At 42.0% G+C, this 25684-nt stretch overlaps 6 protein-coding genes and 1 pseudogene across 6 annotated transcripts; 5 read left to right on the top strand and 2 right to left on the bottom strand.

Annotated features, from left to right (window-relative positions):
- The first annotated feature begins 1241 nt into the window (after nucleotides 1-1241).
- On the top strand, nucleotides 1242-2521 carry LOC117756545 (homeodomain-interacting protein kinase 1-like). Its single transcript, XM_034577086.1, has 3 exons — nucleotides 1242-1628; nucleotides 1773-1954; nucleotides 2518-2521. Exons 1-3 carry the CDS (start codon nucleotides 1242-1244, stop codon nucleotides 2519-2521), a joined length of 573 nt encoding a protein of 190 aa, XP_034432977.1.
- Nucleotides 2522-2785: 264 nt separating this feature from the next.
- On the top strand, nucleotides 2786-3366 carry LOC117756543 (homeodomain-interacting protein kinase 3-like). Its single transcript, XM_034577085.1, has 2 exons — nucleotides 2786-3050; nucleotides 3165-3366. The coding sequence occupies exons 1-2, from the start codon at nucleotides 2842-2844 to the stop codon at nucleotides 3364-3366; spliced, it is 411 nt and encodes a 136-aa protein (XP_034432976.1). The 5' UTR covers nucleotides 2786-2841.
- A 4652-nt stretch (nucleotides 3367-8018) lies between these two features.
- Nucleotides 8019-16780, top strand: LOC117756542. The gene is made up of 5 exons (XM_034577084.1): nucleotides 8019-8374; nucleotides 10260-10617; nucleotides 12652-13046; nucleotides 13433-13797; nucleotides 16414-16780. The coding sequence occupies exons 1-5, from the start codon at nucleotides 8065-8067 to the stop codon at nucleotides 16729-16731; spliced, it is 1746 nt and encodes a 581-aa protein (XP_034432975.1). The 5' UTR covers nucleotides 8019-8064; the 3' UTR covers nucleotides 16732-16780.
- LOC117756300 (histone H2B-like) lies at nucleotides 10215-10654 on the top strand. Its single transcript, XM_034576729.1, has one exon. It carries the CDS (start codon nucleotides 10247-10249, stop codon nucleotides 10619-10621), a length of 375 nt encoding a protein of 124 aa, XP_034432620.1. The 5' UTR covers nucleotides 10215-10246; the 3' UTR covers nucleotides 10622-10654.
- Nucleotides 12606-13132, bottom strand: LOC117756254 (histone H2A-like). Its single transcript, XM_034576678.1, has one exon. It carries the CDS (start codon nucleotides 13094-13096, stop codon nucleotides 12710-12712), a length of 387 nt encoding a protein of 128 aa, XP_034432569.1. The 5' UTR covers nucleotides 13097-13132; the 3' UTR covers nucleotides 12606-12709.
- LOC117756237 (histone H3) lies at nucleotides 13338-13904 on the top strand. Its single transcript, XM_034576658.1, has one exon. The coding sequence runs from the start codon at nucleotides 13447-13449 to the stop codon at nucleotides 13855-13857; it is 411 nt and encodes a 136-aa protein (XP_034432549.1). The 5' UTR covers nucleotides 13338-13446; the 3' UTR covers nucleotides 13858-13904.
- A 905-nt stretch (nucleotides 16781-17685) lies between the features above and the next one.
- LOC117756541 lies at nucleotides 17686-18411 on the bottom strand (annotated as a pseudogene).
- Between the last annotated feature and the right edge of the window lie 7273 nt (nucleotides 18412-25684).

Here is a 25684-nt window from a genome sequence, read left to right as displayed (position 1 = left end):
CACACACACACACACACACACAGAGCTATGCTTCAGACTTTACCTTGACTTCCATTCATAATGGACAGCCTAACGTAATCCTTCTACCTTAACCTGACAACAATCCACATCTGATCTTTAACCTTAACCAGGAACACAGAAATGAAGTTTGGCCTCATCAGGACTGAGCTTTGGTCCCGTCAGGTCTACTGGTCCTGACAAGGTCAATGTTTATACTGGAAAAGACCTACAAATTTGTACACACACAAAATCACATATTGATTAACAGACATTTTCTGAGATAAGATTGTATGTGTGTGGGTGTATTAGCGTAAAAAACATACAGGAGTGAGAACTACCATTAAGGCAGTTTTAGTATTTCAGCCGGTGTTTATGTGTCATTTCGCTGAGCAGTGTTTCACTTCGCCCACCCTTGTGGTCTATTTGCGGGTGGCAACCGACATCAAGGTGCATTAGCGCCATCTACTGTTTAAATCACGATGGTTGACAAAGATTAAAATAAAAGAATTGTGACGAAAAGAAGAAAGAAAATTCACATAAAAGAAAATAAATCACTACAAAGGCATGAAGTTGATTGTGTGGTTTTATTCTAATTAGACATCAAAGCCGTGTGAGAGGTATATAGGCCGTGTGAAAGGTATATAGGCACACACAGCTTCATCACTTCAGTCACATTAACCTATTGTGAGGAGCACTTGGCTAAAATCTTTGCGTGATTACAGAGATTAACACTTTATAAAGATTTTAACATTTTGCCGAAACGGACATCAGCTTCCCTGGATCAAACCTAAGTAAGTTGAATTTTTTCCAGCTGACACTTGTTGAATTAAGCAGATTAAGTATGTTATTACAATGTTGTTACAATTTGAGCTTGATGGGAGTTAAACGTTGAGAAAAGATATTTTCATGTGTCATTAGTAGTTTTATCTTCTATATATTTTACTTAGTGTACAATGTGGGCATGATTTTGAATCGTGAACAATGAATATGTAGATATAGTGTTAGGAGTATAGTAATAGAAGAGAGAAATATTTATCGGCCTGTAATGAATCTTTGATTGAAGCAATACTTTTAGTATTGGCTGATTTTCAAGATTAAAACGACTGAGGTTGATGAACTGGCTGTAAACATTTCTGCTACATACTGTTTGTGTGAGAGCATACGTGGCTTTGTGTCTAACTTCCTTCTTTTCTATTCTCCTGACAAGTGTGAAAAATCAACAGGAGAACTATTCTGTCACCATGTCTCAAAACAGTGAGTTAGAAATCAGTGTAGGAGACCTGATCCCCTCCCCCACTACACAGTACCAGGCACAGACAATCCTGGGCAATGGCGTCTATGGAGTGGTCATCCAATGCAGGAATGTGACCACCGATGAAACGGTGGCTTTAAAAATGATCAAAAGCATGGAAAACATTGACTGCGCCAAGGAAGAGGAGGTAACCCTTCAAACCATGAAGGCGCTCCACTCAGACAGGTTCAACATCGTCAGATTCAACGAGTCATTCACCTACAAGGGACATTACTGTCTTGTGTTTGAGCACCTGGATATGGATCTGCAGAAATTCAAGCAGATCAGCCCGGGTCAACACCTTCAGCTGAAGCAGATCCGCCCCATTCTACAGCAGGTTTGTTTTTTAAACTCAAGCTCTTACACTAACTGCTTTGTAGGGTGAAGGGTAAACTTGGTCGCTAAAATGTGTCTGTTATGGTTGTTGTTGAGGAAATAACTCTGTAGCTCATGATTATTATTATGTTTTTCATGATTTCAGCTGGCTACATCCTTGGAATTTCTGAACAGCGCAGGGATCATTCATGCAGATTTGAAGCCAGATAACATCATGTTGGTGGATCATGTCAGGAAGCCACTCAAAGTTAAAGTCATTGACTTTGGTTTAGCCTTCGATGATCCTGAGGAACAGATCGGTGATCTCCTCCAGCCTTTGTGGTACAGGTAGGTAACTGACAGCACATCTGTATACCTGGGACAGCTGTGTTTGCTGTAATTAATTAGACAAGTCCTGTACGCTGGCATGTCAGGTTTATGTCTCAGAAACGGACAGTAACATATTGACAGTAACAAGGAGTTTAGTACATTTTAAAACCTCAGTAATATGTTTGTGTTTCTTATCCTAAGATCTCCTGAGATTCTATATAAAGAGCCTTTCAGCGGGGCCATCGATGTATGGTCTCTCGGCTGTATTGCTGCTGAGCTGTCTACGGGCAGACCACTGTTCCCAGCCTCTAATGAGAATGAATTGGTCAGTATCTGCACTTAAATCACAAGAAACACGTACAGTTCTGCCGTGATGTTTGTGTATTTTTAAATCCACACACTTGATTATTATAGTGAGAGGGTTTCCAGTAGAAGTTCACTGATTTCTACTATTTTACTAATGAGACAAATCAGAGACACTTCATCCATATGTCTCAGTAATAGAAGTGCACCTGATGTACATGATCAACAATGTAAACTTGAAGTTAACTAACTCTCACAATGTTGTGTTTTCTCCACAGATGAGGCAATTTGCGTTTGCAATTAGAGATCCAGAGCATGAAGGAAACTTCCTACCTCATGCGTTCTGGCCAAGACGCTGGATGGAAGGCAGATTTATGGTAAGAAAGTAGTTTACAACCACTTAGCTGGCTCCACTAGCTCACTAATTATGGTGTCTTTCCTTCAGTCTGTGTTTCTTTCCCCTGTGCCATCCACTGCAAACTATCTCAATGAAACAATTCTTCATTTCAGTCGATAGTTTCAATTCTCGTTTGTGATCAACAGCCTGGATGAATTTATAACAGCACAACGTTTTCATAATCCAAACACGAGGACATGTAACAATGTTGGTTTTCCTCATCTTGTTAAAGGGGACTCATCCGCTCGGGGGAGAAGACGTCCAAGCTGAACACTGTGACCTGCAGTGCTTTTTGGACCTAATGACTCAGATGCTGATGATGAGTCAGTTCAGAAGAATTACCCCCAGCAGAATTCTCCAGCATCCATTCATCACGATGAGCCACCTTCAGGGTTCATTCAGAAACAGCCTCTAGTAAGTTTGTGCTTAGATGGTCTGTGTAAGTCTGTGCTGATAGACATGGGTAAAAAATATCTGAGATATAAGGTGATTAAGGTGTTTGGCTCAGCAGTTTCATTTGTCTTCCAGTGTGAAGTCATGTAAGGATCTGATGGACATCTGTCAGGATCCAAGCTCTGACGATGGAGGACATGGAGACCAGGTGATCCTTCAAATGTCCCTGAAAGAGGACGCCTCCAGCAGCACTGCCAGCCCAGCCAAGGAGCGCAGCCCTGCTGGGATGACAGATGAGAAGCATTCAAAAATGAATGCAAAGCGTGGCACCATGTGAGTGTTTGAAATATCTTCCTGTCTTGATCGTTTTATATTGTAGAAGAACAGTTCAACATTTTGGTAAATATTCTTGTTTTTTGCTCAGAGTTTAATGGGAAGAATGATAAAACTCTCATTAACTATGGATCTGCAGCCAAGTGCAGTTTAGAATGTGCATTTTTAGAAATGTCAAATCACTGCTTTAAGATCAAGAATTAAATTATTTTCTTATCCGCATCACAGACCAGAAGACTCCCAAGCAAAGGTCAGAAGGAGTGAACGACTGGCAGCCGTTCGAAAAGGCACAAGTGGGCAAACGGGCCCAATCAGGATGAGGATGAGAAAGAGACACGATCCCACAGGGATGGGAACCCCTCGACAAAGAAGACAAACATGAGCCTCAGAAAAGGACGGACCTTGTGAGAGGCAACAAAAAGTCAGAAGCTGCCCCCTCCAACTCAACCAATGTTCATTCCCCAAGAAGAGGATGAGGGATGAAGAGGAGGTGCCAGTGTTGGACAAAACCTGCTCATGGAGAGAAGGAAGGTAGAACTTGCCCGTTCTAAAGACTGGAATAGTCTGCGAGTCAGCAGCTTCAGGTTCCTCGGGGTCCACATCAGTGATGACCTGACCTGGACCAACCACACAGACTCCATCAGGAAGACGGCCAGACAGCGGCTCTTCTTCCTCCGCAGGCTGCGGAGGCTCAACATGGATGCCAGGATTCTCTGCAATTTCTACAGGTGCACCATAGAGAGCATCCTGACTGGCTGCATCACCGCCTGGTATGGCAGCTGCACCGCCCTGAACCGTAAGGCTTTACAGAGGGTGGTGAAGTCTGCCCAACACATCACCAGGACGGAGCTACCATCCATGGAGGACCTCTACACCCAGCGGTGTAGGAAGAAGGCCAACAGGATTATCACAGACCCCTATCACCCCAGCCATAAACTGTTTTGCCTGCTGCCATCCAGCCGACGGTACCACAGCATCCGGGCCCGCACCACCAGGCTCAGAGACAGTTTCATCCCCCAGGCCATAAGACTTTTAAACTCCTCCAATCTGTCATAACTCTGCACCTTAGCATATTTGCACTATTGCATATTTGCACTATTGCACACACTTGCACTATTGTTTTTCTTTTTTTCTTTAGGTGTATATATATATTTTAGATATGTATATTTTATTTTAAATTTTAAATTTTGATTGAGCATTGTTATAAGAGAGCCTGTGACCCAAGCATTTCATTGCAAGCGACTGCTTAATGTTATCGTTGTGCATATGACAATAAACTCTTGAATCTTGAATCTTGAATAAGGAGACCGAACTGGACTGTCAAGATATTAATTTGTGTTTTATCTGCTCTTTTTAATCGATGACCAAAACCTTGCGCCACCTTAAGGAATGGGCGTGGCAAAATAACTGACTAGCGCCCCCTAAAGGGCAGCCCCGGCACCATGATTGGCCGACATGTACAAAAATCGATGGGGACATGTGTCTTTTCATAACAAACAAATAAGTCTCTTGGATAGATATGCTAGACCAAACAGGAAGCCCGCCATTTTGACTTTAGTGGCCATTTTCCACATTTTCCACATTTTTACTTTGAAGTACTTGTCCCAGGGCTTTCATCAGATCAACTTCAAATTGAGATGAGTGTCATCTAAACAAGATGGAGATAAAAACTAACTCAAAGATCGATTTTTCGTCACATGGTGTGACCGTGGCGTTGCCTCAAAGTTTGATTACACGCCATCAAAACACGAGGTTCTGTATCTCAGATATATTTGGTCCAATCGAGTCCAAACTAGTCATGTAAGACAAGAGTCCCGGCCTGATGACATCTACACAGAAATCATGACTTAAAATCACAGCGCCACCTGCTGGCAACAGGAAGTGACATGTTTCATACTTTGATGCACTGCTCCTGGCTGCTTTACAATATACAGCTCAAATGAGCTCAGTCAAGTCATTGGACCATGGTCAGAATTGTGACATTTTCTCAAACCGTGTAAACATTGAGGTGCGGCGAAGGATCATCCTTCGCCAAAGGAGACGATGTTGTCATAACTACAGTGTGCATTGTCCTATCACTGCCAAACTTCGGTCTCATGATCAGAGATCAAGCCTGAACAGCTCTATGTGTCAATATTTCCTCAGTGTCATAGCGCCACCTACTGATTCACCATGAAACAGGAAGTACTTTGTCAATCCACTCTGCATTATCCTACCGGACCCCAAATGCTGACCTATAATCACAATCCAGACCTGCACAGCTCCATATATTAATATTAGTGCAGGGTCATTAGCGCCACCTACTGATCAGTGTGATAATTAAGTTGTTGTAACATTGTCCAATTGACACAAAATTGCTCATGCTACATCAGAGCCCCTTCTTCAACAGATATATTAGTATGTATGTAATAATAGTGATGGCGCCACCTACTGGCAACAGGAAGTAAGCTTTGTTTTACAACTATCATTCGATTTACATACAATTTTCACAGTGGGATGTGGTATTTGATAGCGTGGACCGTAATGAGCAATTAGCAGGCAAGGATCGACATCACGTGACGGACGCAGGAAGTGAAGCGTTTGTCCTTGCCGCAGTGCGCAAAACGCATGCAACGTGGAGACGTGCACTTGTTCAATGATCGCTCTCTCCACCAACAGGCTTCAAATTGCCTGTGCTCGGCCCGTTAGTGCTACAACGTAGCCCTAGTATTTGTTTTGTTTTCCTTCTAGCTCTTACGGTGTGTTCACACTTATAAAAGCATGTATGTAGATGGAAATAAAGAGGTTGTGAACCATCAGTTAACAAGAGAGTCAGACCATCATTCAGCCGGGGATGCTAGGGTTAGGGTTAGGGGGTTAGGGTTAGGGTTAGGGGTTAGGGTTACCTAACCCTAACCCTGACCCCCTAACCCTAACCCTGACTAATAATAAATGGGCATGTTCATAATACTATCAAAAATAATTCCAGACAAGCATCAAGTGCTTACACTGTTTGACCCTGCACTAACACTTTTGACAAACTGCAACATGACTTTTATTGCTGATCAAACAAATCGGTGCATGTTTTTTTTATAAAAGACCACATTTAAAGAGTCAATTTGTCTATCGACTTTTAGATTGTTATGTCTTTGTTGTAATTTAACCTTCCTATTGTCCTTTGGGTCAATTGACCCCATTAAATGTTTAAAATCTTTAAAAAAATAAAGAGGTAACTCCTTTTTTTGGCTTCACATTTAATGACTTTTCCTATTAAATGGGGACAGCAGGTAACTTTTTTTTTTTTCATGATTATGTATATTCATTGACCTGGACCCATAGTGCACGCATCAGGGTTATTTTACACTTATTCATATTGATTGTTTAGGATGATATCGAGGTCTCTATAACATGTACTCTTCTAATCTTAACCTTCTGCTTTGGGGCCCTAATCTACCCGACCACAACTGTAGTGTGAGAACCACTGATGGTTCACCAGACATGGGGAGGCATGTACAGCAGCTTTCTAAACCATTTCCCTGATCTATGTGCTTTCTGTTCATGCTTGTTCTCAATTTGATAATAGCGTCTAAGAAAGGGTTTCTGCCAGTGAGGTTTTGTCACAGCTATTTGACAGTGAAAACGACAGGAGAATATGTCTGAAATGGAGGAGAATGTTGAGGAGGACCCTGATTTTGAGGCTTCCTCCTCCGATGAGAACTTTGGTGCTGATCCTCCTGTTGTCTCTCAACCACCAGCAGAAATGTTTTCCGTCAAAAAATGATATCCATATCCAAGACATCAAACCAGCTTTTTTTGTTCTTCATAACATTCAACAGAGATATACATGAGATAACACATTTTGAGGGCAGGCACGTGTATTTGGGTACAGTTGGAAAAACTTGGCTGCTCAATATTGTATTTTAGAAATAAGATCTTTCTGTTTGCTTATCCTGGGGTCAAATTGACCCCAAACATAAGATACAACAATAGTTTTTATCTCCAAATGTTACATACAATGTACTTGGAAGAACATAAATCCTCTAAAACCCCAAAAGATCTCTCCTTAAAATTATAGGTCGATTGGTGAGATTTTATGGTTATTTGCATATTTAGTTGCATAATCGGTAGTTGGGATGTATTGTGGGGTTGGTGGGGGTTGTGTTTTAGATAAAAGGCTATTTAAGTAGTCAACAAAGAAGCAAACCATACTTGAAACATACACTTAGGTTACATTTTTTATTATAATAATTGTCTGGAGGTTTTTATTGCTGTGGTTAAAATTACTCTAAGGATAAACAATGTCAATTTGAGGATAACAGGAGGGCTAAGGGAGAAATCATGAGCTGAGTCTTTGTGTGACCACTGTTTTTCACTCAAGGTTGCTCAATATTCATACATTGTCTAAGTACTTCCCTAATCAGTCCTAATGTTACTCTTATGTTTACTAAGCCTTTTTCACAGGCACTATTCCTACTTGATGGAAACGTGCTACAGTCCTACTGTTACACAAAACTGGTAAAGTGTCAGACCTCAATATCTACCGTCCTACATCCAAACCTGTGGAGGCGCTAGCGCACCATAGACTTTATAATCAGCGGCCATGAGGATCCACAGAGGAGGAAGACGGCCGCCTCTGTCTTCTATCAGGTCCTCAGTCAGGCTATCAATAGCTGTGTTTCCCGCGGAGCACTCTATTCACTAGATCTCATCTTACTGAAGAGAAATGTCTGGACGAGGAAAGGGAGGAAAAGGGCTCGGTAAAGGAGGCGCAAAGCGTCACCGCAAAGTTCTCCGTGATAACATCCAGGGAATTACCAAGCCCGCCATCCGCCGCCTGGCTCGCCGTGGCGGAGTGAAGCGTATCTCCGGTCTGATCTACGAGGAGACCCGCGGCGTGTTGAAGGTTTTCCTGGAGAATGTGATCCGCGATGCTGTCACCTACACCGAGCACGCCAAGAGGAAGACCGTGACCGCCATGGACGTGGTGTATGCTCTGAAGAGACAGGGCCGCACTCTGTACGGCTTCGGTGGATAAACTCACTTTACAACAGCTCAACAACACAACGGCTCTTTTAAGAGCCACACACTGAGTCAATGAGAGCTCACATCCTCTGCTCAACACGAATCACTCGTTCTTCCAGAGTACAATAACACAACAACGTCTGTAAATCGATGGAACTATGACGGTGTAACGTGAGGGTTCAATGTGGGGTAGTTGAATCTCTTAAAGTGAAGAAACTAGAGGATGGAGACTGACTTAGTGAAGCTGCACTTTACTGTTCTCCACACTGATCATCAACCACTCATACTTCCTGCTTCTCACTAATGTGACTGAACTAACAAGAAGAACTACAGAGGCAGATTCAACACATCGTTACTGTTCTCAAGTAGCTAATGTAAATATTTACATGTGTAAACATACATATGTAAATAACTAAACAGTAAATATTGTAAACAATTGTCGTTAGTGTTTTAGGTTAAGCACCTGCATGAAAATGTTTTCATGTTATTTGATTTGACTTGATTTTTCCACCTTAAATATCCATAAATACAACACTTGCCTCCTGCCTCCATCAATCATATCCACATTTACACTAACCTTAAAGGGATAGTTCACCAAAAAATTCAAATTTACCCATTTTATCGTCACCACTATGCCGATGGAAAGTTGGGTGAAGTGTTTGAGTCCATGAAACACTTTAGGAGTTCCTCATTTAATCATCAATATGTTTGTGGAATATCAAAGTTTTTTTTATCTGATTTGACTGGAATTCTCAAAAGGTTTAAATGACTGGATCATCTGCATAAGCTTATTGTTAATAAATGATTCATGATCAACAGAACCAATACATCATTAGCAGACTCAGCACACAAAGCCTCAAACGTTTCATTACAGCTTGAAACCAATGCATTCAGATCACTGGACTTTACTTGGTGTATCTTGAGAATGTGTGAAAATGCGTTGCCTTAAAGTTTAAGGCTCTTATTATATATTTGTCGTGTCCATTTCTGAATTCGGTCATTGTGAACTTGTTTGTTGACCAATGGGTTTCCATGGTGAGTCCTGACAGAGTCACGGCATCAAGCGATGAGAAGAGGAAGCGGAATTTTCTGACACTGACATTGAGGTGTTTGTTAGTGAGATGGAGGTGAAGAGCGATTCATGGGACAGCAGTGATGTCACTAATAAAGAAAATACACTGATACTCTGCTGCTGCTGTGGATAATACAATGTGTGAGAGTGAAGACGATTGAAAGAACAGAGCCTGAAATAAAAAAAAGAAAGAAACAAGTTTAGTGACAAGGACACTAGCAGAACACAAAACTAGAGAAGAATCAGTCAGGAAGGATGAGGAGAGAGCAAATGTCTGTGACCACCACATATAAAACTGTTCCCTTTCTGTTGTTGTCTTGCTTTTGCCTCTTCATTGCACCTGTTGTCACTTTCATTTGCACCAAAACAGGTGAAATTGATTCACAATCACTTGTGCTTCCTAAATGGACAGATTGATAAACCTGAAGTGGAACTGACTTGGTGTTTTACTGTGACCATTAAGTGTTCCCTTAACATTTAGAGCTGTGTATTTATCAGCTTACTTTAGTTCAGTTTGTTTTAAATGATACTAATGTGATACTAACATCAATAATAATAACATATATACTTTCAGACATCTTGCATTTCTTAACCCCCCAAATGTTCCAGTTGAGCTCTACAGTTCAACCTCTGTCAGCAGCAGAATAATGGACTCATGAACGTGGAGACACTCCCACGTGCTGTTACACTGACGCTCAACATTCAGCCAATGACAGAGAGGAAACGGCACAGCAATATTTACATGTCATGTGTTTAAATACAGCCTGGCCACCGACGTCTTTTATACATTTGATCGACTAATATCGTGACGATGCCTGAACCAGCGAAGCCTGCGCCCAAGAAGGGCTCCAAGAAAGCGGTGGCGAAGGCCCCCGGTAAGGGCGGAAAGAAGAGGAGAAAGTCCAGGAAGGAGAGCTACGCCATCTACGTGTACAAGGTGCTGAAGCAGGTCCACCCCGACACTGGGATCTCCTCCAAGGCCATGGGCATCATGAACTGCTTCGTGAGCGACATCTTCGAGCGCATCGCCGGTGAGGCCTCTCGTCTGGCTCATTACAACAAGCGCTCCACCATCACCTCCAGGGAGATTCAGACCGCCGTCCGCCTGCTGCTGCCCGGGGAGCTGGCTAAACACGCCGTGTCTGAGGGCACCAAGGCCGTGACCAAGTACACCAGCTCCAAGTAAACGACTCTAAGGAGACATCACATCAAAGCAACGGCTCTTTTAAGAGCCACACACTTTCTCTATGGAGACAAACTGTCCTGACTCTAAAGACATGTCCATTAATATTAAAACAGCCACTTTAAACCAACACTGTAACTGTGGTTAATTAGATCATGGTTGAATTTAATAATTAGGGTTCATATTGAATTAGTTTTATTGTCCCACTTATTCATGCTCTGAATCATTTAAGAAATATGTTACAGATATAAATGACCAGGATCAGTTCTGTTGGAAATAAAGTGGGCAAATATTTGAATATATATTTATAGTCTCAAAGGAAAATTGCCTTAAACTATAGGGCAAATCATTAATACGTTTTAAACTAATAGTGCAACTGTGGTTGATTGGATCGTGGTTGAATTAAATAATTACGGTTCAGATTGAATTAGTTTTATTGTCCCGTGTCCACAGGTACAATATATTAGATACGTTACAAGGACTGAAGTATTTGTATAGTGCTGTAATACACTGGTGTATTGAGTCTTTTTGTAATGAGGAGTCCCCTAATGGTCATGGATTTATGATCTTTTTAGCATTATCAATATACCCATTTATTTATAGTCCACATTAGCTCCACAACATCCATTCAGAGCCTCAAACTTAACAACAGCCCCTAAACACAACAAACAGCTCTGTCCATGGTCCTGAAACAAGCAGGGCCATTGTCATGGTTGGAAAAACTAGTCAGAATAGGGTTAGAGAGGTTTACATACAAAGGAGTGCTTACGATTTGAAGGAAACTCTTAAATCTGAAGATTTGCACTGGGTGCAATATACTCTAAAACTATTAAACTTATTTAACCCTGTCTGCCATGGGTGCACTCTGCATAGGTGGAATATGAGAATGGATCCTTCAGAGTGACTTGACAAACCAAGCTGTGTTTTCCAGTAGCTCAGCTGCTCCTGTTTTATTGCAGCTACTTGTCTGTTCTGAGTCATAAAAATGAGCTCTGTAGCAGCATCAACTTGATCAGTGGCTGTCATTAAACTAAAGTATTGATGAACTGTCATCAGACACTGCAACACCGAGGGAAAACCGAGGGACTCTCTTCATATACTGTGGAGAACAAGATGTACCGTGAACATTCATAGTTCATTTGTTTTGTTTTTGTCAAACATGTATCATTGTATTTCAACGGTCCAACTATCAGCTTTTTTCAGCTTTCAATTGCATCTCAGGGTGTTCATCAGTTAAAGGAACTGGCCCAAGGGTCATCTCATGACCAACATTACAACCTTAGCTCACATGATGAGGCCAAAGCTATTTGAGTTCACTGAAGAAGACCCTGAGAAGTGGTCGAAAGCTCAGAAAACAAGTCAAATAATAATGATGGCTGAGTTCCATTCAGCTGCTCCAGTTCAATGGTCCTGATGTTGTGCATGCTGGATCACTGTCATGTTTACTGGGGCACTTTAATACAACAGAGGACTTGGTCAATGTTTTTAATGAAAACCTGTCTCATGTGAAACACGTCTATAATCACACAAGTGACCGGACACACAGCACCTAACTTTTAAAACCTGATTTTACAGTTTAAGCAAGAGCACCATCAGTTATTGTTTATGACATTACTTTGTAAATAATAGTTAGTAATAAATGTAATGAATAGATATAATTTCTTCTTCCACTAGATTTGCATCATGATGAATGTAAAGAGGTTGAAAACTGCATTCCATCTGTTGTACCCACATTTGTTTATTTTTCATTGGACAAATAATAAAATGTGGTATTGCATTCATACTGTACATCTTGACAGAGGTATGCAGGTCCCTTTAATGTCGTGGATCCATTAACCTTGGGCATATTGAAATTTGAAGAGTATATTATTTATATTAACACTTCCAGATGAGCGCTGGTTTCCTCACTAAATGAGACAGAAAAACTACACCAATGAATACGTATTGACTGCTAATGTGTCTAAAATGACTTATGGTGTACTTGTGTATTTTACAAGTTGGTGTGTGACATGAGGAGATTTGCTCTCTACCAGAGGAGAGTGTGTGGCTCTTAAAAGAGCCTTTGTGTCGGTGGTTTCCATCAGCTTTGCTTTACTTGGACTTGGGGGCCTTCTCGGTCTTCTTGGGCAACAGAACAGCCTGGATGTTGGGCAGCACGCCGCCCTGAGCGATGGTCACTCCGCCCAGGAGTTTGTTGAGCTCCTCGTCGTTGCGGACGGCCAGCTGCAGGTGGCGGGGGATGATACGGCTCTTCTTGTTGTCGCGGGCGGCGTTTCCAGCCAGCTCCAGGATCTCAGCGGTCAGGTACTCCAGCACAGCCGCCAGGTAGACGGGGGCGCCGGCACCAACGCGATGTGCGTAGTTGCCTTTACGCAGCAGCCTGTGGACACGACCGACGGGGAACTGGAGCCCAGCGCGGGACGAGCGAGTCTTTGCCTTCGCTCTGGCCTTTCCGCCGGTTTTACCTCTGCCAGACATTATGGATGAAGTTTGTTTCCTAAGACACGTCAAGAGAAACTGCTGTGAGCAGCTCGAACCCTCCTTTATATGTCCGCGGATCGAGCGGGACGGTTCATGCCAGACCAACCAGAATAGAAGCCTCCAGCAGAGCAGCGGAGGACGGCCTGCTCTTTCCTTCAATAAGCAGCGAGTAGTCAGGCGGTGGGTCGCTCCATTGGGCGGCCCTGAGCTCCAGAAGGAGCCTCTCACCAATCAGGACCCGGGGATCTGAAGCAGCGTCACCATTTCACGGCTGGCTCCGCAGTTTAAAAGCAGAGTGTCGCGTCTCTGCCTCACATTTCCTCCCGATCTTAGAGACAAGTAACAAAATGGCAAGAACCAAGCAGACTGCGCGTAAATCCACCGGAGGCAAAGCCCCCAGGAAGCAGCTGGCCACCAAGGCTGCTCGTAAGAGCGCCCCGGCCACCGGCGGCGTGAAGAAGCCTCACCGTTACAGGCCCGGTACCGTGGCTCTGAGAGAGATCCGTCGCTACCAGAAATCGACGGAGCTGCTGATCCGCAAGCTGCCCTTCCAGCGCCTGGTCAGAGAAATCGCTCAGGATTTCAAGACCGACCTGCGCTTCCAGAGCTCCGCTGTCATGGCTCTGCAGGAGGCCAGCGAGGCTTACCTGGTCGGCCTGTTTGAGGACACCAACCTGTGCGCCATCCACGCCAAGAGGGTTACCATCATGCCCAAGGACATACAGCTGGCCCGCCGCATCCGCGGAGAGAGAGCTTAAACTGCTGCTGCTCCACTGACGATAACAACGGCTCTTTTAAGAGCCACTTCACTGCACTCAAGACAAAACTCCTCCGCTGCCCTCACTAGTTACTGATCCATCACAAATCTAGTAGCTTTGATGGTCAAATAATTTACCTATATACTTGGTTATCTAATAACATGTTAACATTAGGGATGTCAAACACCATTTTTCTAAGGTTCATATCTTCTACCCCTTACTCTGAATTTCTAGCTGATCTAGTTCCTAGGTCAAATAAAGTCATAACAGGTGTTTTCAACATTCATTTATGTTTCCAGTGATAGTTTTAGTTAATTTAATTAATTGTGATGGAAATCTGAAAATACAAGAGGCTGGAACACCAAATGTGTCTTTTAGGCTGTTTGTCAGAGCCAGTTCAGACTGGTTCTGTAGCCACAGTTTGAGAGAGGAATTAAAACACAGACATCGGATTTACATATTTTTCCTTTGGAGTTAAAGCAGGGTTAGGGTTAGGGTTAGTGATATAAAGGTTTCAGGTCATAAAAGTATTTAGACATGTTACATAGGTTTCAGGTCACAAACAGTTCAGGTAATAAAAGTCTCAAACAGTTCTGCAAAGACTTACTTTTCAACCACAAAATAGGTTTCAACCACACATTTACCTTTTATTTAACACGTCTAATTAACAGGTTTAAGCAAGTTAACTACCTCAGTCTAATTTTCACTTCACTTTAGTGTGTTTTGTTGTCACTTGATTGTAATTATAAGTTAATATCAATAAGCTACATGTGATAGTAACTATATGTTTAACAAATGTTCTCATACAGGCTCGTATAACCACCATTACTAACACAGCTAATATTACGTGTCAAAGGTATTGTAAATATTATTAATTGTATTGTCCAATAGCTTAAAAAAGGTATTTACAGAGTGTCTTTAATGTGAGGTGTTTCTCCTTTGTTCCATGTTATCCTACAAATGTTGACAGTGATTTCAGCATAAAACATCCGTTATAGTGAGTTTCTTCTTTTCATTACATGAAGCACCAGATGTCCTCAGCATCCACTTCAAGGTTGTCCGTCCCTAATAAAATGACAGGAAACATAAAAGTATGGCATTATTGCAGAGGAAAAATAAGTTTATTACTTCAGAGTTCATCAGATCATATCACTTCACTTTAGCTTAAGAAATAGGGGGTGGACATCAGCCTCAGGTTCTCCATGTGACTGTCTATGTCAGTAAAGTTACACTAACTATTATTTATTATCATGTGACAGACTAATACATTATTCTGCATGTTCACTTATTTAACACACGAATGACAAATTCAGTAAAGTTTGCTTAAGATTAACGATGTAAAAACTGAATGTAGGCGACAAGTTTAGTTTTCACTGTAACACGTTACAACACATCAACACCAATACTCTGTATACGTCAGAGTACATCCAAACCTGTGGAGGCGCTAGCGCACCATAGAGTTTATAATCAGCGGCCATGAGGATCCTACTGAAGCGTATTGCATTCACTTGAAAACAAAAACAAAAAAAATAAAATAAAAAAAGGAAAAACAGGAAAAAAAATAATTAGAAAAACAGAGCTTTTTTTACATGCTTTTATTTTGAAAGTAAAGTTCCTGTATAGACGCGGACTTACTGTTATGAATCTGTAACTTCACAAAGGAGAAGTTTGATGTTTTAGCGACCCTCCGAAGAGGCACACGCTCTTACGGTGTTGTTTAGGGAAGTTTCAAATAAACCTGAAAACATCAGCTGAAGGTCTCGACCATCTTTCGGGGATATGCTGCAGATAGATAAAGGATAGTTTTCATTTTTGTCCATAATTCAAATATTTCGTTTGGTAGTGTAAGCTATTTTATTTCGTGGCTTTATTATGGAAGATTGATGTGTAGTTCCTGTTATAAGCAGGGTGTTGGTTGGGACTCTTGTTTTGAAAGGGGTTCTAACGGAAGAGGGTTCTGTCGATAGAGAAGTTTTGAAGTGTGAAGGAAAGTAAACGGGTGTGATTCCGGCTGAGGCCTGTGACAGTATAACAGAACAACACGCTCGGCTACATTAGTCTTTTGTGGTTTACTGTTATTTATACAGAAGGAGAGTATGACAGTTTGAAGCGACGCTATACGTCATGGCGCTAATACAAGAAATCGTGCCAAACAAAAGACTGTCTTAAGAGTGCAACAGTTACATGCAGCCCGCTGAACAAGGGCTCTGTGCGAAACGTCCATGCAAAATGTAACTTCATCAAAATACTAGATTACAATTATCTATTGCATTCAAGTGAATGCAATACGCTTCCGTATATTAGCGCCATGACGTATAGCGTCTATACAGGAACTTCACTTTCAAAATAAAAGCATGTAAAAAAAGCTCTGTTTTTCTAATTAGATAATTATCTCAGAAAAACAGAACTTTTTTTTTTCAAGTGAATGCAATACGCTTCCGTAGGATCCACAGAGGAGGACGACGGCCGCCTCTGTCTTCTATCAGGTCCTCAGTCAGGCTATGAATAGCTGTGTTTCTCGCGGAGCACTCTATTCACTAGATCTCATCTTACTGAAGAGAAATGTCTGGACGAGGAAAGGGAGGAAAAGGGCTCGGTAAAGGAGGCGCAAAGCGTCACCGCAAAGTTCTCCGTGATAACATCCAGGGAATTACCAAGCCCGCCATCCGCCGCCTGGCTCGCCGTGGCGGAGTGAAGCGTATCTCCGGTCTGATCTACGAGGAGACCCGCGGCGTGTTGAAGGTTTTCCTGGAGAATGTGATCCGCGATGCTGTCACCTACACCGAGCACGCCAAGAGGAAGACCGTGACCGCCATGGACGTGGTGTATGCTCTGAAGAGACAGGGCCGCACTCTGTACGGCTTCGGTGGATAAACTCACTTTACAACAGCTCAACAACACAACGGCTCTTTTAAGAGCCACACACTGAGTCAATGAGAGCTCACATCCTCTGCTCAACACTAATCACTCGTTCTTCCAGAGTTCAATAATATGACTCTGAATTATTGGAAAACATGATCTTGTTAATAATCAATATATAAACCATGTTAACTCGTGAAATGTTTTTGTTTGTCTATAGTGAGTTTCCCCCCAACATGCACATAAGTACAACTTTCTTGCTGCCTCCAACAATCATAACCACATTTATACTAACCTTACTCATATCTCAGGTCAAGTAATATGTACTGTGTGACTGTCCAGAAAAAGGATAATTTTGATGTGGGTGAGTTGGTTTGTCAAGTCACTCTGTAGGATCCATTCTCATATTCCACCTATGCAGAGTTCATCCTTGGCAGACAGATAAGTTTCATAGTATATTGCTCAAGTGTAAATATTCGGACTTTAAAAGTTTCTTTCAAATTGTAATCACTCCTTTGTATGTAAACCTATGTGCCCCTATTCTGACTAGTTTTTCCCAACCATGACAATGGCCCTGCATAGCAGTGTTAACAAACTTGAACCTAAAGACAAAACCACGTCTGAAAAAGGCTGTAATTTTCAGAGTATAATCTTAACCTTGTTTCAGGACCATGGACAGAGCTGTTTGTTGTGTTTAGGTGCTGGTGTTAAGTTTGAGGCTCTGAATGGATGTTGTGGAGCTAATGTGGACTATAAATAAATGGGTATATTGATAATGCTAAAAAGATCATAAATCAATGACCATTAGGGGACTCATTACAAAAAGCCACATCATACCAATGTATTACAGCACTATACAAATACATCAGTCCTTTTAACACATTTAATATATTGTCCCAGTGGACACAGGGCAATACAACTATTTCAATATGAACCCTAATTAATAAATTCAACAATGATCTAATAATCCACTGTTATTGTATTAGTTTAAAGTGGCTGTTTTAATATTGATGGACATGTCGTTAGAGTCAGGACAGTTTGTCTCCATAGAGAAAGTGTGTGGCTCTTAAAAGAGCCGTTGCTTTGATGTGATGTCTCCACAGAGTCGTTTACTTGGAGCTGGTGTACTTGGTCACGGCCTTGGTGCCCTCAGACACGGCGTGTTTAGCCAGCTCCCCGGGCAGCAGCAGGCGGACGGCGGTCTGAATCTCCCTGGAGGTGATGGTGGAGCGCTTGTTGTAATGAGCCAGACGAGAGGCCTCACCGGCGATGCGCTCGAAGATGTCGCTCACGAAGCAGTTCATGATGCCCATGGCCTTGGAGGAGATCCCAGTGTCGGGGTGGACCTGCTTCAGCACCTTGTACACGTAGATGGCGTAGCTCTCCTTCCTGGACTTTCTCCTCTTCTTTCCGGCCTTACCGGGGGCCTTCGCCACCGCTTTCTTGGAGCCCTTCTTGGGCGCAGGCTTCGCTGGTTCAGGCATCGTCACGGTATTATTCGATCAAATGTATAAAAGACGTCAGTGGCCAGGCTGTATTTAAACACAACACATGTAAATCTATCTGTGCCGTTCCCTCTCTGTCATTGGCTGAATGTTGAGCGTCAGTGTAACAGCACGTGGGAGTGTCTCCACGTTCATGAGTCCATTATTCTGCTGCTGACAGAGGTTGAACTGTAGAGCTCAACTGGAACATTTGGGGGGTTAAGAAATGCAAGATGTCTGAAAGTACATATGTTATTATTATTTTTGTTAGTATCACATTAGTATCATTTAAAACAACCGGAACTAAAGTAACCTGATAAATACACAGCTCTAAATGTTAAGGGAACACTTAATGGTCACAGTAAAACACCAAGTCAGTTCGACTTCAGGTTTATCAATCTGTCCATTTAGGAAGCACAAGTGATTTGTGGCTGACACATTAAACGACCTTTATAGGACAAAAACATATTTCTTTGCTGTCGCAAATTAAACACAATTTTGAGCGTTGGTCCCTCCTTAATCTGTCTGTTGCTGCTAGAATCAACACTGTCAAGATGATTATTTTTCAACCTTTGTTATATCTGTTTCAGTGCGTACAATTCTTTCTTCCTCTTTCTTTTTTCCGCAAAGCAGACAGTTATATTATGGAGTGTGTTTAGAATATGAAGACTCCTAGATTGCGACGTCAGATTTTACAGAGGCCCAAGGCTCTGGGTGGAATGGTGCTACCGAACATTTTGTTTTATTATTGGGTAACAAATATTAAAAACTTGAACTATTGGCTTCGATATGAGGATTTGGAGGCCCCTCCATCATGGTTGGTTATGGAGGCAACCTCCACTCATCCGACATCGTTGAAAGTCTTTTTGCAGTCACCTCTTCTTTCTTCGACCTCTAGTTAGACTAAACATGTGATTGTGGCCTCCTGTCTTGAAATTTGGTTTCAATTTAGACGCCATTTCGGCTTACAGACACTCTCTACTAGGGCACCATTAGAGGCAAATCATATCTTTCCCCCATCATTACTGGACAGTGCCTTTTCTATCTGGGCTCGGTTAGGTATACAAACTGTGAGGGACCTATATGTGGATGATGTTTTTGCATCTTTTCAACAACTAGTTGACAAATCTTCACTCCCTAAGGTCATTTTTTCAGGTACCTTCCAATTCGCAATTTTATCCGCGGTTCATTTAAAAAATTTCCCTGCCATTCCTACCGTGTCAGCTCTTGAGATCTTTTTGGAACCTTTCCCGTCACTGAAGGCGGCGATCTCTATTATTTATTCAAACATACACAACCTCTGTTCGGGCTCCTCTAATGTCCTCAAAACTACTTCGGTGACAGATTTGGGTGAGGTGCTTCCGAGTGATGTGTGGGGAGAGATCTTACAGAGGGTACACAGGTCATCTATTTGAACCAAACACAGTTTCACTCAGTGAAGGATCCTGCACCGAGCTCACTACACCAAAGCTTGGATTGCAAAAATGTTTGAAACGGTGTCTCCCATGTGTGATTGATGTCAAGAAGCGCCAGCAAGTTATACACATGTCCACACGTTCTGGGGCTGTCCCTCTTTGAATAGATTCTGGTCTGAGGAATATTGTCCCTAACGTTTTTCTGCTCTATTTGGTGTGTTGTCCTTTCCGCTTAATTTTTCTTCTGCCAATAAGGACTTGATAGCATTCACAACTCTGCTGGCAAGAAGATTAATATTGTAAAAATAGAAATCCTCCGCTACACCTACCCATGCAAAATGGCTCAAAGAAGTGTTTTTTTTCCTTAAACTGGAAACAATTAGGTACACCTTGTCTGGGTCTGCTAACACTGTCTAACATTTGAAAAGACCTGGAATCCTTTTCTGTCAGATGTTAATAGCTCAGCATGTCATATTACTATTGCCTTGGATTGGCTCACTCGCATTATTTATTTAATTGGTTATTTTTTATTTTAAATTAAAATTATTATTATTATTTTTATTTTCTGTTGCTTTATCGTGTGCATCTTCCTATCACTCTGAAGGGGGTATGTGCCGTTGTTCATTGTTTTCTTGTCAACTGGCAACAATAATAACAAGTATTGGATTAATGACTGTAATTTTTTGTACACGTGAAAATCTATAAACAAAGTTTAAAAAAGAAGCACAAGTGATTGTGAATCAATTTCACCTGCTTTGGTGCAAATGAAAGAGACAACAGGTGCAATGAAGAGGCAAAAGCAAGACAACAACAACGGCTGTGGCTGAGGGGTAGAGCGGTTGTCCTCCAACCAGAAGGTCGGCAGTTCGATCCCCAGTCTTCCCCATCTGCATGCCGAAGTGTCCTTGGGCAAGATGCTGAACCCCAAATTGCACCTCATAGAACAAAAACGTGCAGCTAATAGATGCACGGTATGAATGTGTGTGTGAATGGGTGAATGGCAAACTGCACTTTAAAGTGCTTTGAGTGGTCATCAAGACAAGAAAACTGCTAGAGTAACAGATTTGTGTTCTGCTAGTGTCCTTGTCACTACCTCTCTGGTCAATAATCTGTGCTGCTGCTTCATAATCAGAGCAGAAGTTGGTTTGTACCGAGCTGGAGTTTCTGTGTCCTCCTCCACTCTCCTGCTGACCTGCTCTCACTTTAACTAATAAACACTCATCAGTTATCAGGACCAGGGGTCTCATTTATAACCATTGCGTACGCACAAAACGGGGCCTGAAACGTACGTACAAAACTTCTCACGCAAACATTTGGATTTATAAAAACAAACTCGACGGCAAAATTTGCGTATTTCCACGCAAACTCTCACCCATGTGTACAAACATTTTCGAGACGGGAAAGAGTTGATACAGACGTGAGGTGGTGAACTGAGGCCAGAATATTGATCCACTTCATCATTTACATTAAAACCAACAGCTGTAGTTGTGCTCGCGTGAATATCTGTTCCACACAAACCTTTTAATTCAAAAATATATAAAACAACTTATAGCAAATTACGTTCAGATTCCATTAAACAGCGAAGTTACAGAGCCGAGTCATTAACAGTTTTTAATAATATCTTCTAACACTGTGCGTGTATCACCAAATCACTGCAGTGAACGGGACTGTGCCATCAGGCGCACAGAGCGCACTGGAGATCACTTACATGAAATGAATAAAAAACATTCACTTTCCAAATAATATCCCAGAGTGGAGGTTAGGATCCACTGATGTGAGGTAATCGGTCAGATTGCCCTAAATAAATAAATACTGCCATGACACTGCTGCGTGATGCTGCGTGATGGATGCATGTGAATGGAAGGATGAGGAGGAATCGAGGGTTCAGCGATGTCTGATCAGCTGATATAGATTCTATTGATCTGTGATCTGTGATCTTTGTGCTGAACTGAGTCAAGTATCACACAGATCGACCGATAGAACCGAACCATCCCAGTACAAACACAAGCATATGATAATAATTCTGTTAAATTCTATAGGTTGAGGACATCAAAGCTGCCTGTGAATTTAATAATCCTGCAGTTTTGGATGATTAAAATACGAACATGAGATTCAAAAAGTTCCCTCAAATTCTGAGAGTGTTTGAATTGGATCTTTTTTCATTTCAGGCTCTGTTCTTTCTATCGTCTTCACTCTCACACATTGTATTATCCACAGCAGCAGCAGAGTATCAGTGTATTTTCTTTATTAGTGACATCACTGCTGTCCCATGAATCGCTCTTCACCTCAACCTCACTAACAAACACCTTGATGTCAGTGTCAGAAAATTCCGCTTCCTCTTCTCATCGCTTGATGCCGGGACTCTGTCAGGACTCACCGTGGAAACCCATTGGTCAACAAACAAGTTCACAATGACCGAATTCAGAAATGGACGCTACGACAAATATATAATAAGAGCATATAACTTGCTCTTATTATATATTATATTATATATTTTTATACTTATTATATATTTGATATATATAAAAATGTGTTCTCTTAAACTTTAAGGCAACACATTTTCACACATTCCCATGATACACCAAGTAAAGTCCAGTGATCTGAATGCATTGGTTTCATGCTGTAAGGAAACGTTTGAGGCTTTGTGTGCTGAGTCTGCTAATGATGAATTGGTTCTGTTGATCATGAATCATTTATTAACAATAAGCTTATGCAGATGATCCAGTCATTCAAATTTTTTTAGAATTCCAGTCAAATCAGAGAAGAAAAACATTTGATATTCCACAAACACATTGATGATTAAATGAGGAACTCCTAAAATGGGTGAATTAAAATTTTCCGGTGAACTATCCCTTTAAGGTTAGTGTAAATGTGGATATGATTGATGGAGGCAGGAGGAAAGTGTTATATTTATGGGTATTTAAGGTGGAAAAATCAAGTCAAATTAAAAAGGGAAAAAACATTTCATGCAGGTGCTTAACTGTGTTTATATATTAATTCTGACTAATGTAAGTTAAGTTCATTCCTGCGTTTATGGGAATTGACAAAACAATTGTTTACAATAATTTACATATGTATGTTTACACATGTAAATATTTACATTAGCTTTATGTGAACAGTAACGATGTGTTGAATCTGCCTCTGTAGTTCTTTCACCTCAGTCTGTGGCCTCCTGGCTTCTTGTTAGTTCAGTCACATTAGTGAGAAGCAGGAAGTATGAGTGGTTGATGATCAGTGTGGAGAACAGTAAAGTGCAGCTTCACTAAGTCAGTCTCCATCCTGGAGTTTCTTCACTTTAAAGGGGACATAGCATGCAAATTCCACTTTGTTAGTGCTTCTACAGGTTAATGTGGGTATCTGGCATGTCTACCAACCCAAAAACTCTGGGGAAAAAACACTCGCGCGTTTTGTTATAGTTCCTCTAAGTCAGAAACGTCATGCTTGAGCGACTCGATTGCGCTTCCTGGGTATTGTGTCGTAACAAGGAACTGGAAGTCTCCCTACATGGTCTTGGCCCCCGTCCCCCCACACTCGTTACTTCCGGGTTTACACCGGAGGCAGCGAGGCTGCGAGGCAGCGCAGCGCCGTTCCCAAGCACGCAGCCGGGCTGTTCACACGGGACGAGCATTTCTCCGCTGGTCAGCCCGCGATTCACTCACATGTGGCATTTGTCTGGATCGTTGGGACTGGGAGGCTGCAGCAGCTGCTCGGGAGCGACCGCTCGCTCTCCCGTGCGTGAGCTGGAATTTGTGTCAGCGCCACACAGCCAGCAGTGTGGAGGACTTCCGCAGTGTTCAGCGCTACTGTAACCCCCGAACCCCGACATTCAACGGGTACAACAACAAGCGGAGAAAGCAGAATCGTGGGCTGACCTTATATATACAGTCTATGGGGCTGACCAGCGCGGAGAAATGCACGTCCCGTGTGAACAGCCAGGCGGCTGCGCGCTTGAGAACGGCGCTGCGCTGCCTCGCAGCGGTCTTCCACACTGCCAGCTGTGTGGAAGACTTCCGCAGTGTTCAGCTCTACTGTACGCCGGGTTACAGTAGTTACGCCGGGTTACAGTAGTTACGCCGGGTTACAGTAGTTACGCCGGGTTACAGTAGTTACGCCGGGGTACACCGGACGCGGAAGCGCCGCTGCGAGGCAGCGCAGCGGCGTTCTCAAGCGCGCAGCCGCCTGGCTGTTCACACGGGACGAGCATTTCTCCGCTGGTCAGCCCCATAGACTGTATATATAAGGTCAGCCCGCGATTCTGCTTTCTCCACTTGTTGTTGTACCCGTTGAATGTCGGGGTTCGGGGGTAAATGATGGTCTTCATAGCCCCCCCCACCCACCCCTCTCTTTCTCTCTCTGTCTGTCTGCTTGTGTGCTTGTAGTGGATGGGCAGAGGGGGACATTTAATTATGTGATTGGGAAAATTAAAACTCCAGGACAACAAGGGGAATACAAAGTATGGGATGCATATTTGATAATTTATATCATATAAAATTTGTAATTTATATCGTTTAAAATCATGGGGGGAGGGGGGGGAGGGGGGAGCTGGCTCATTAGCATTTAAAGGAACAGGCACTCAAAACAAGTCACTCTGTGGAGGGCTGTTTTATACAGGGTAAAAAGGGTGCTGTTTTAAATGATCCTTGTGGTATTTTGACCAAAGTATGTTACAGACATTTCATTAAGACCCCAAGGAACCATATCAACTTGTGGTAAAATGGGCATGCTATGTCCCCTTTAAGAGATTAAACTACCCCACATTGAACCCTCACGTTACACCGTCATAGTTCCATCGATTTACAGACGTTGTTGTGTTGTTGTACTCTGGAAGAACGAGTGATTAGTGTTGAGCAGAGGATGTGAGCTCTCATTGACATGGATCCAGGTCAATGAATATACATAATCATGAAAATCTTATTTTTACGCAGTTGCCCCCTAAATAGGAAAAGTCATAAAATGTGAAGCCAAAAAATGAAGTTACCTATTTACTTATTTAGAGACGTTAAACATTTAATGGGGTAAAATTGACCCCAAGGACAATAGGAAGGTTAAATTACAACAAAGACATAACAATGTAATAGACAAATTGACTCTTTAAATGTGGTCTTTTATAAAGAAACATGCACCGATTTGTTTTATCAGCGCTAAAAGTCATGTTGTAGTTTGCAAAAGTGTTAGTGCAGGGTCAAGCAGTGTAAGCACTTGATGCTTGTCTGGAATTGTTTTTGATAGTGTTATGAACATGCCCATATATTATTAGTCCGGGGTGAGAGTGTGACTATGTTCATCTTTCATTTGGCATCATTGAATACTGACCATTTTTAAAAGCACCTCATGTATGCTTGAAAGTGTTGTTGATTACAAACTGTCATTCTGCTGGATTCTGTTTTACTATATTCATCTGGTTTCATTTGCAGAAATGGACCTTAGAAAAAATGGTCCTGGTTTTGTGGGGGCATCCTTAACATGGTATTTTCATCCCCCGCCACCTGTAGCTGATCATCCACAACAACGAGGAGCTCAACAAACTCCTGGGCAGAGTGACCATCTCTCAACTTTGTCTTTGCTTTCCTACCTTTGATTCATGAGTTGAAAACTATGAGATCAACAACAACACTGTTATTATTGTTTTGCTATGAGCTTGGATGGGGGTGAGTGGAGGGGTGGGGGATGTTGTTTTTTATCATAGTTAGAATGGAAAGTACTTTGTATTGTAGTGTTTGTACTACATAAATAAAATCTGTTTGAATGGTTAAAATTACATGTTTACATGCTCCAATTTACACACAGCAATCTACACACACACTTACACATACTGCACACGTGTGTACATTCTGGATACACAGTGTTTGTTGACACTAAGGCCTTCATTTGTAATATGAATATGTTATTGGCTATAAAAGTCTGAGAAGACTTGATCCATTGATCAATAGGTAACATATTGACAGGTTGACAGAGATTTCTCACACACATGAATAATTTAATGTATGAGTCAGATAGTTTTTGGGAAACCTCTGTCATGTTTTAATGATTATTTTACAATATATAAAAAACATGTATCCTAGTGTTAAT

The sequence above is a fragment of the Hippoglossus hippoglossus genome, chromosome 22 (genome assembly GCF_009819705.1).
Source record: "Hippoglossus hippoglossus isolate fHipHip1 chromosome 22, fHipHip1.pri, whole genome shotgun sequence".
Lineage (NCBI taxonomy): Eukaryota > Metazoa > Chordata > Actinopteri > Pleuronectiformes > Pleuronectidae > Hippoglossus > Hippoglossus hippoglossus.
This window is presented reverse-complemented; position numbering and strand designations above follow the sequence as displayed.

Excerpts from the sequence above, each read along its gene's own strand:
- LOC117756545 (XM_034577086.1), top strand. The coding sequence starts at position 1,242 with ATGTCTCAAAACAGTGAGTTAGAAATCAGTGTAGGAGACCTGATCCCC. Across the intron at positions 1,629-1,772 it reads TCCGCCCCATTCTACAGCAG|CTGGCTACATCCTTGGAATT; the intron begins GTTTGTTTTTTA and ends TCATGATTTCAG.
- LOC117756543 (XM_034577085.1), top strand. The coding sequence starts at position 2,842 with ATGTTGGTTTTCCTCATCTTGTTAAAGGGGACTCATCCGCTCGGGGGA. Across the intron at positions 3,051-3,164 it reads TCATTCAGAAACAGCCTCTA|TGTGAAGTCATGTAAGGATC; the intron begins GTAAGTTTGTGC and ends TTTGTCTTCCAG.
- LOC117756542 (XM_034577084.1), top strand. The coding sequence starts at position 8,065 with ATGTCTGGACGAGGAAAGGGAGGAAAAGGGCTCGGTAAAGGAGGCGCA. Across the intron at positions 8,375-10,259 it reads TCTGTACGGCTTCGGTGGAT|CGAAGCCTGCGCCCAAGAAG; the intron begins AAACTCACTTTA and ends TGCCTGAACCAG. Across the intron at positions 10,618-12,651 it reads ACCAAGTACACCAGCTCCAA|AGGAGAGTGTGTGGCTCTTA; the intron begins GTAAACGACTCT and ends GCTCTCTACCAG.
- LOC117756300 (XM_034576729.1), top strand. The coding sequence starts at position 10,247 with ATGCCTGAACCAGCGAAGCCTGCGCCCAAGAAGGGCTCCAAGAAAGCG.
- LOC117756254 (XM_034576678.1), bottom strand. The coding sequence starts at position 13,096 with ATGTCTGGCAGAGGTAAAACCGGCGGAAAGGCCAGAGCGAAGGCAAAG.
- LOC117756237 (XM_034576658.1), top strand. The coding sequence starts at position 13,447 with ATGGCAAGAACCAAGCAGACTGCGCGTAAATCCACCGGAGGCAAAGCC.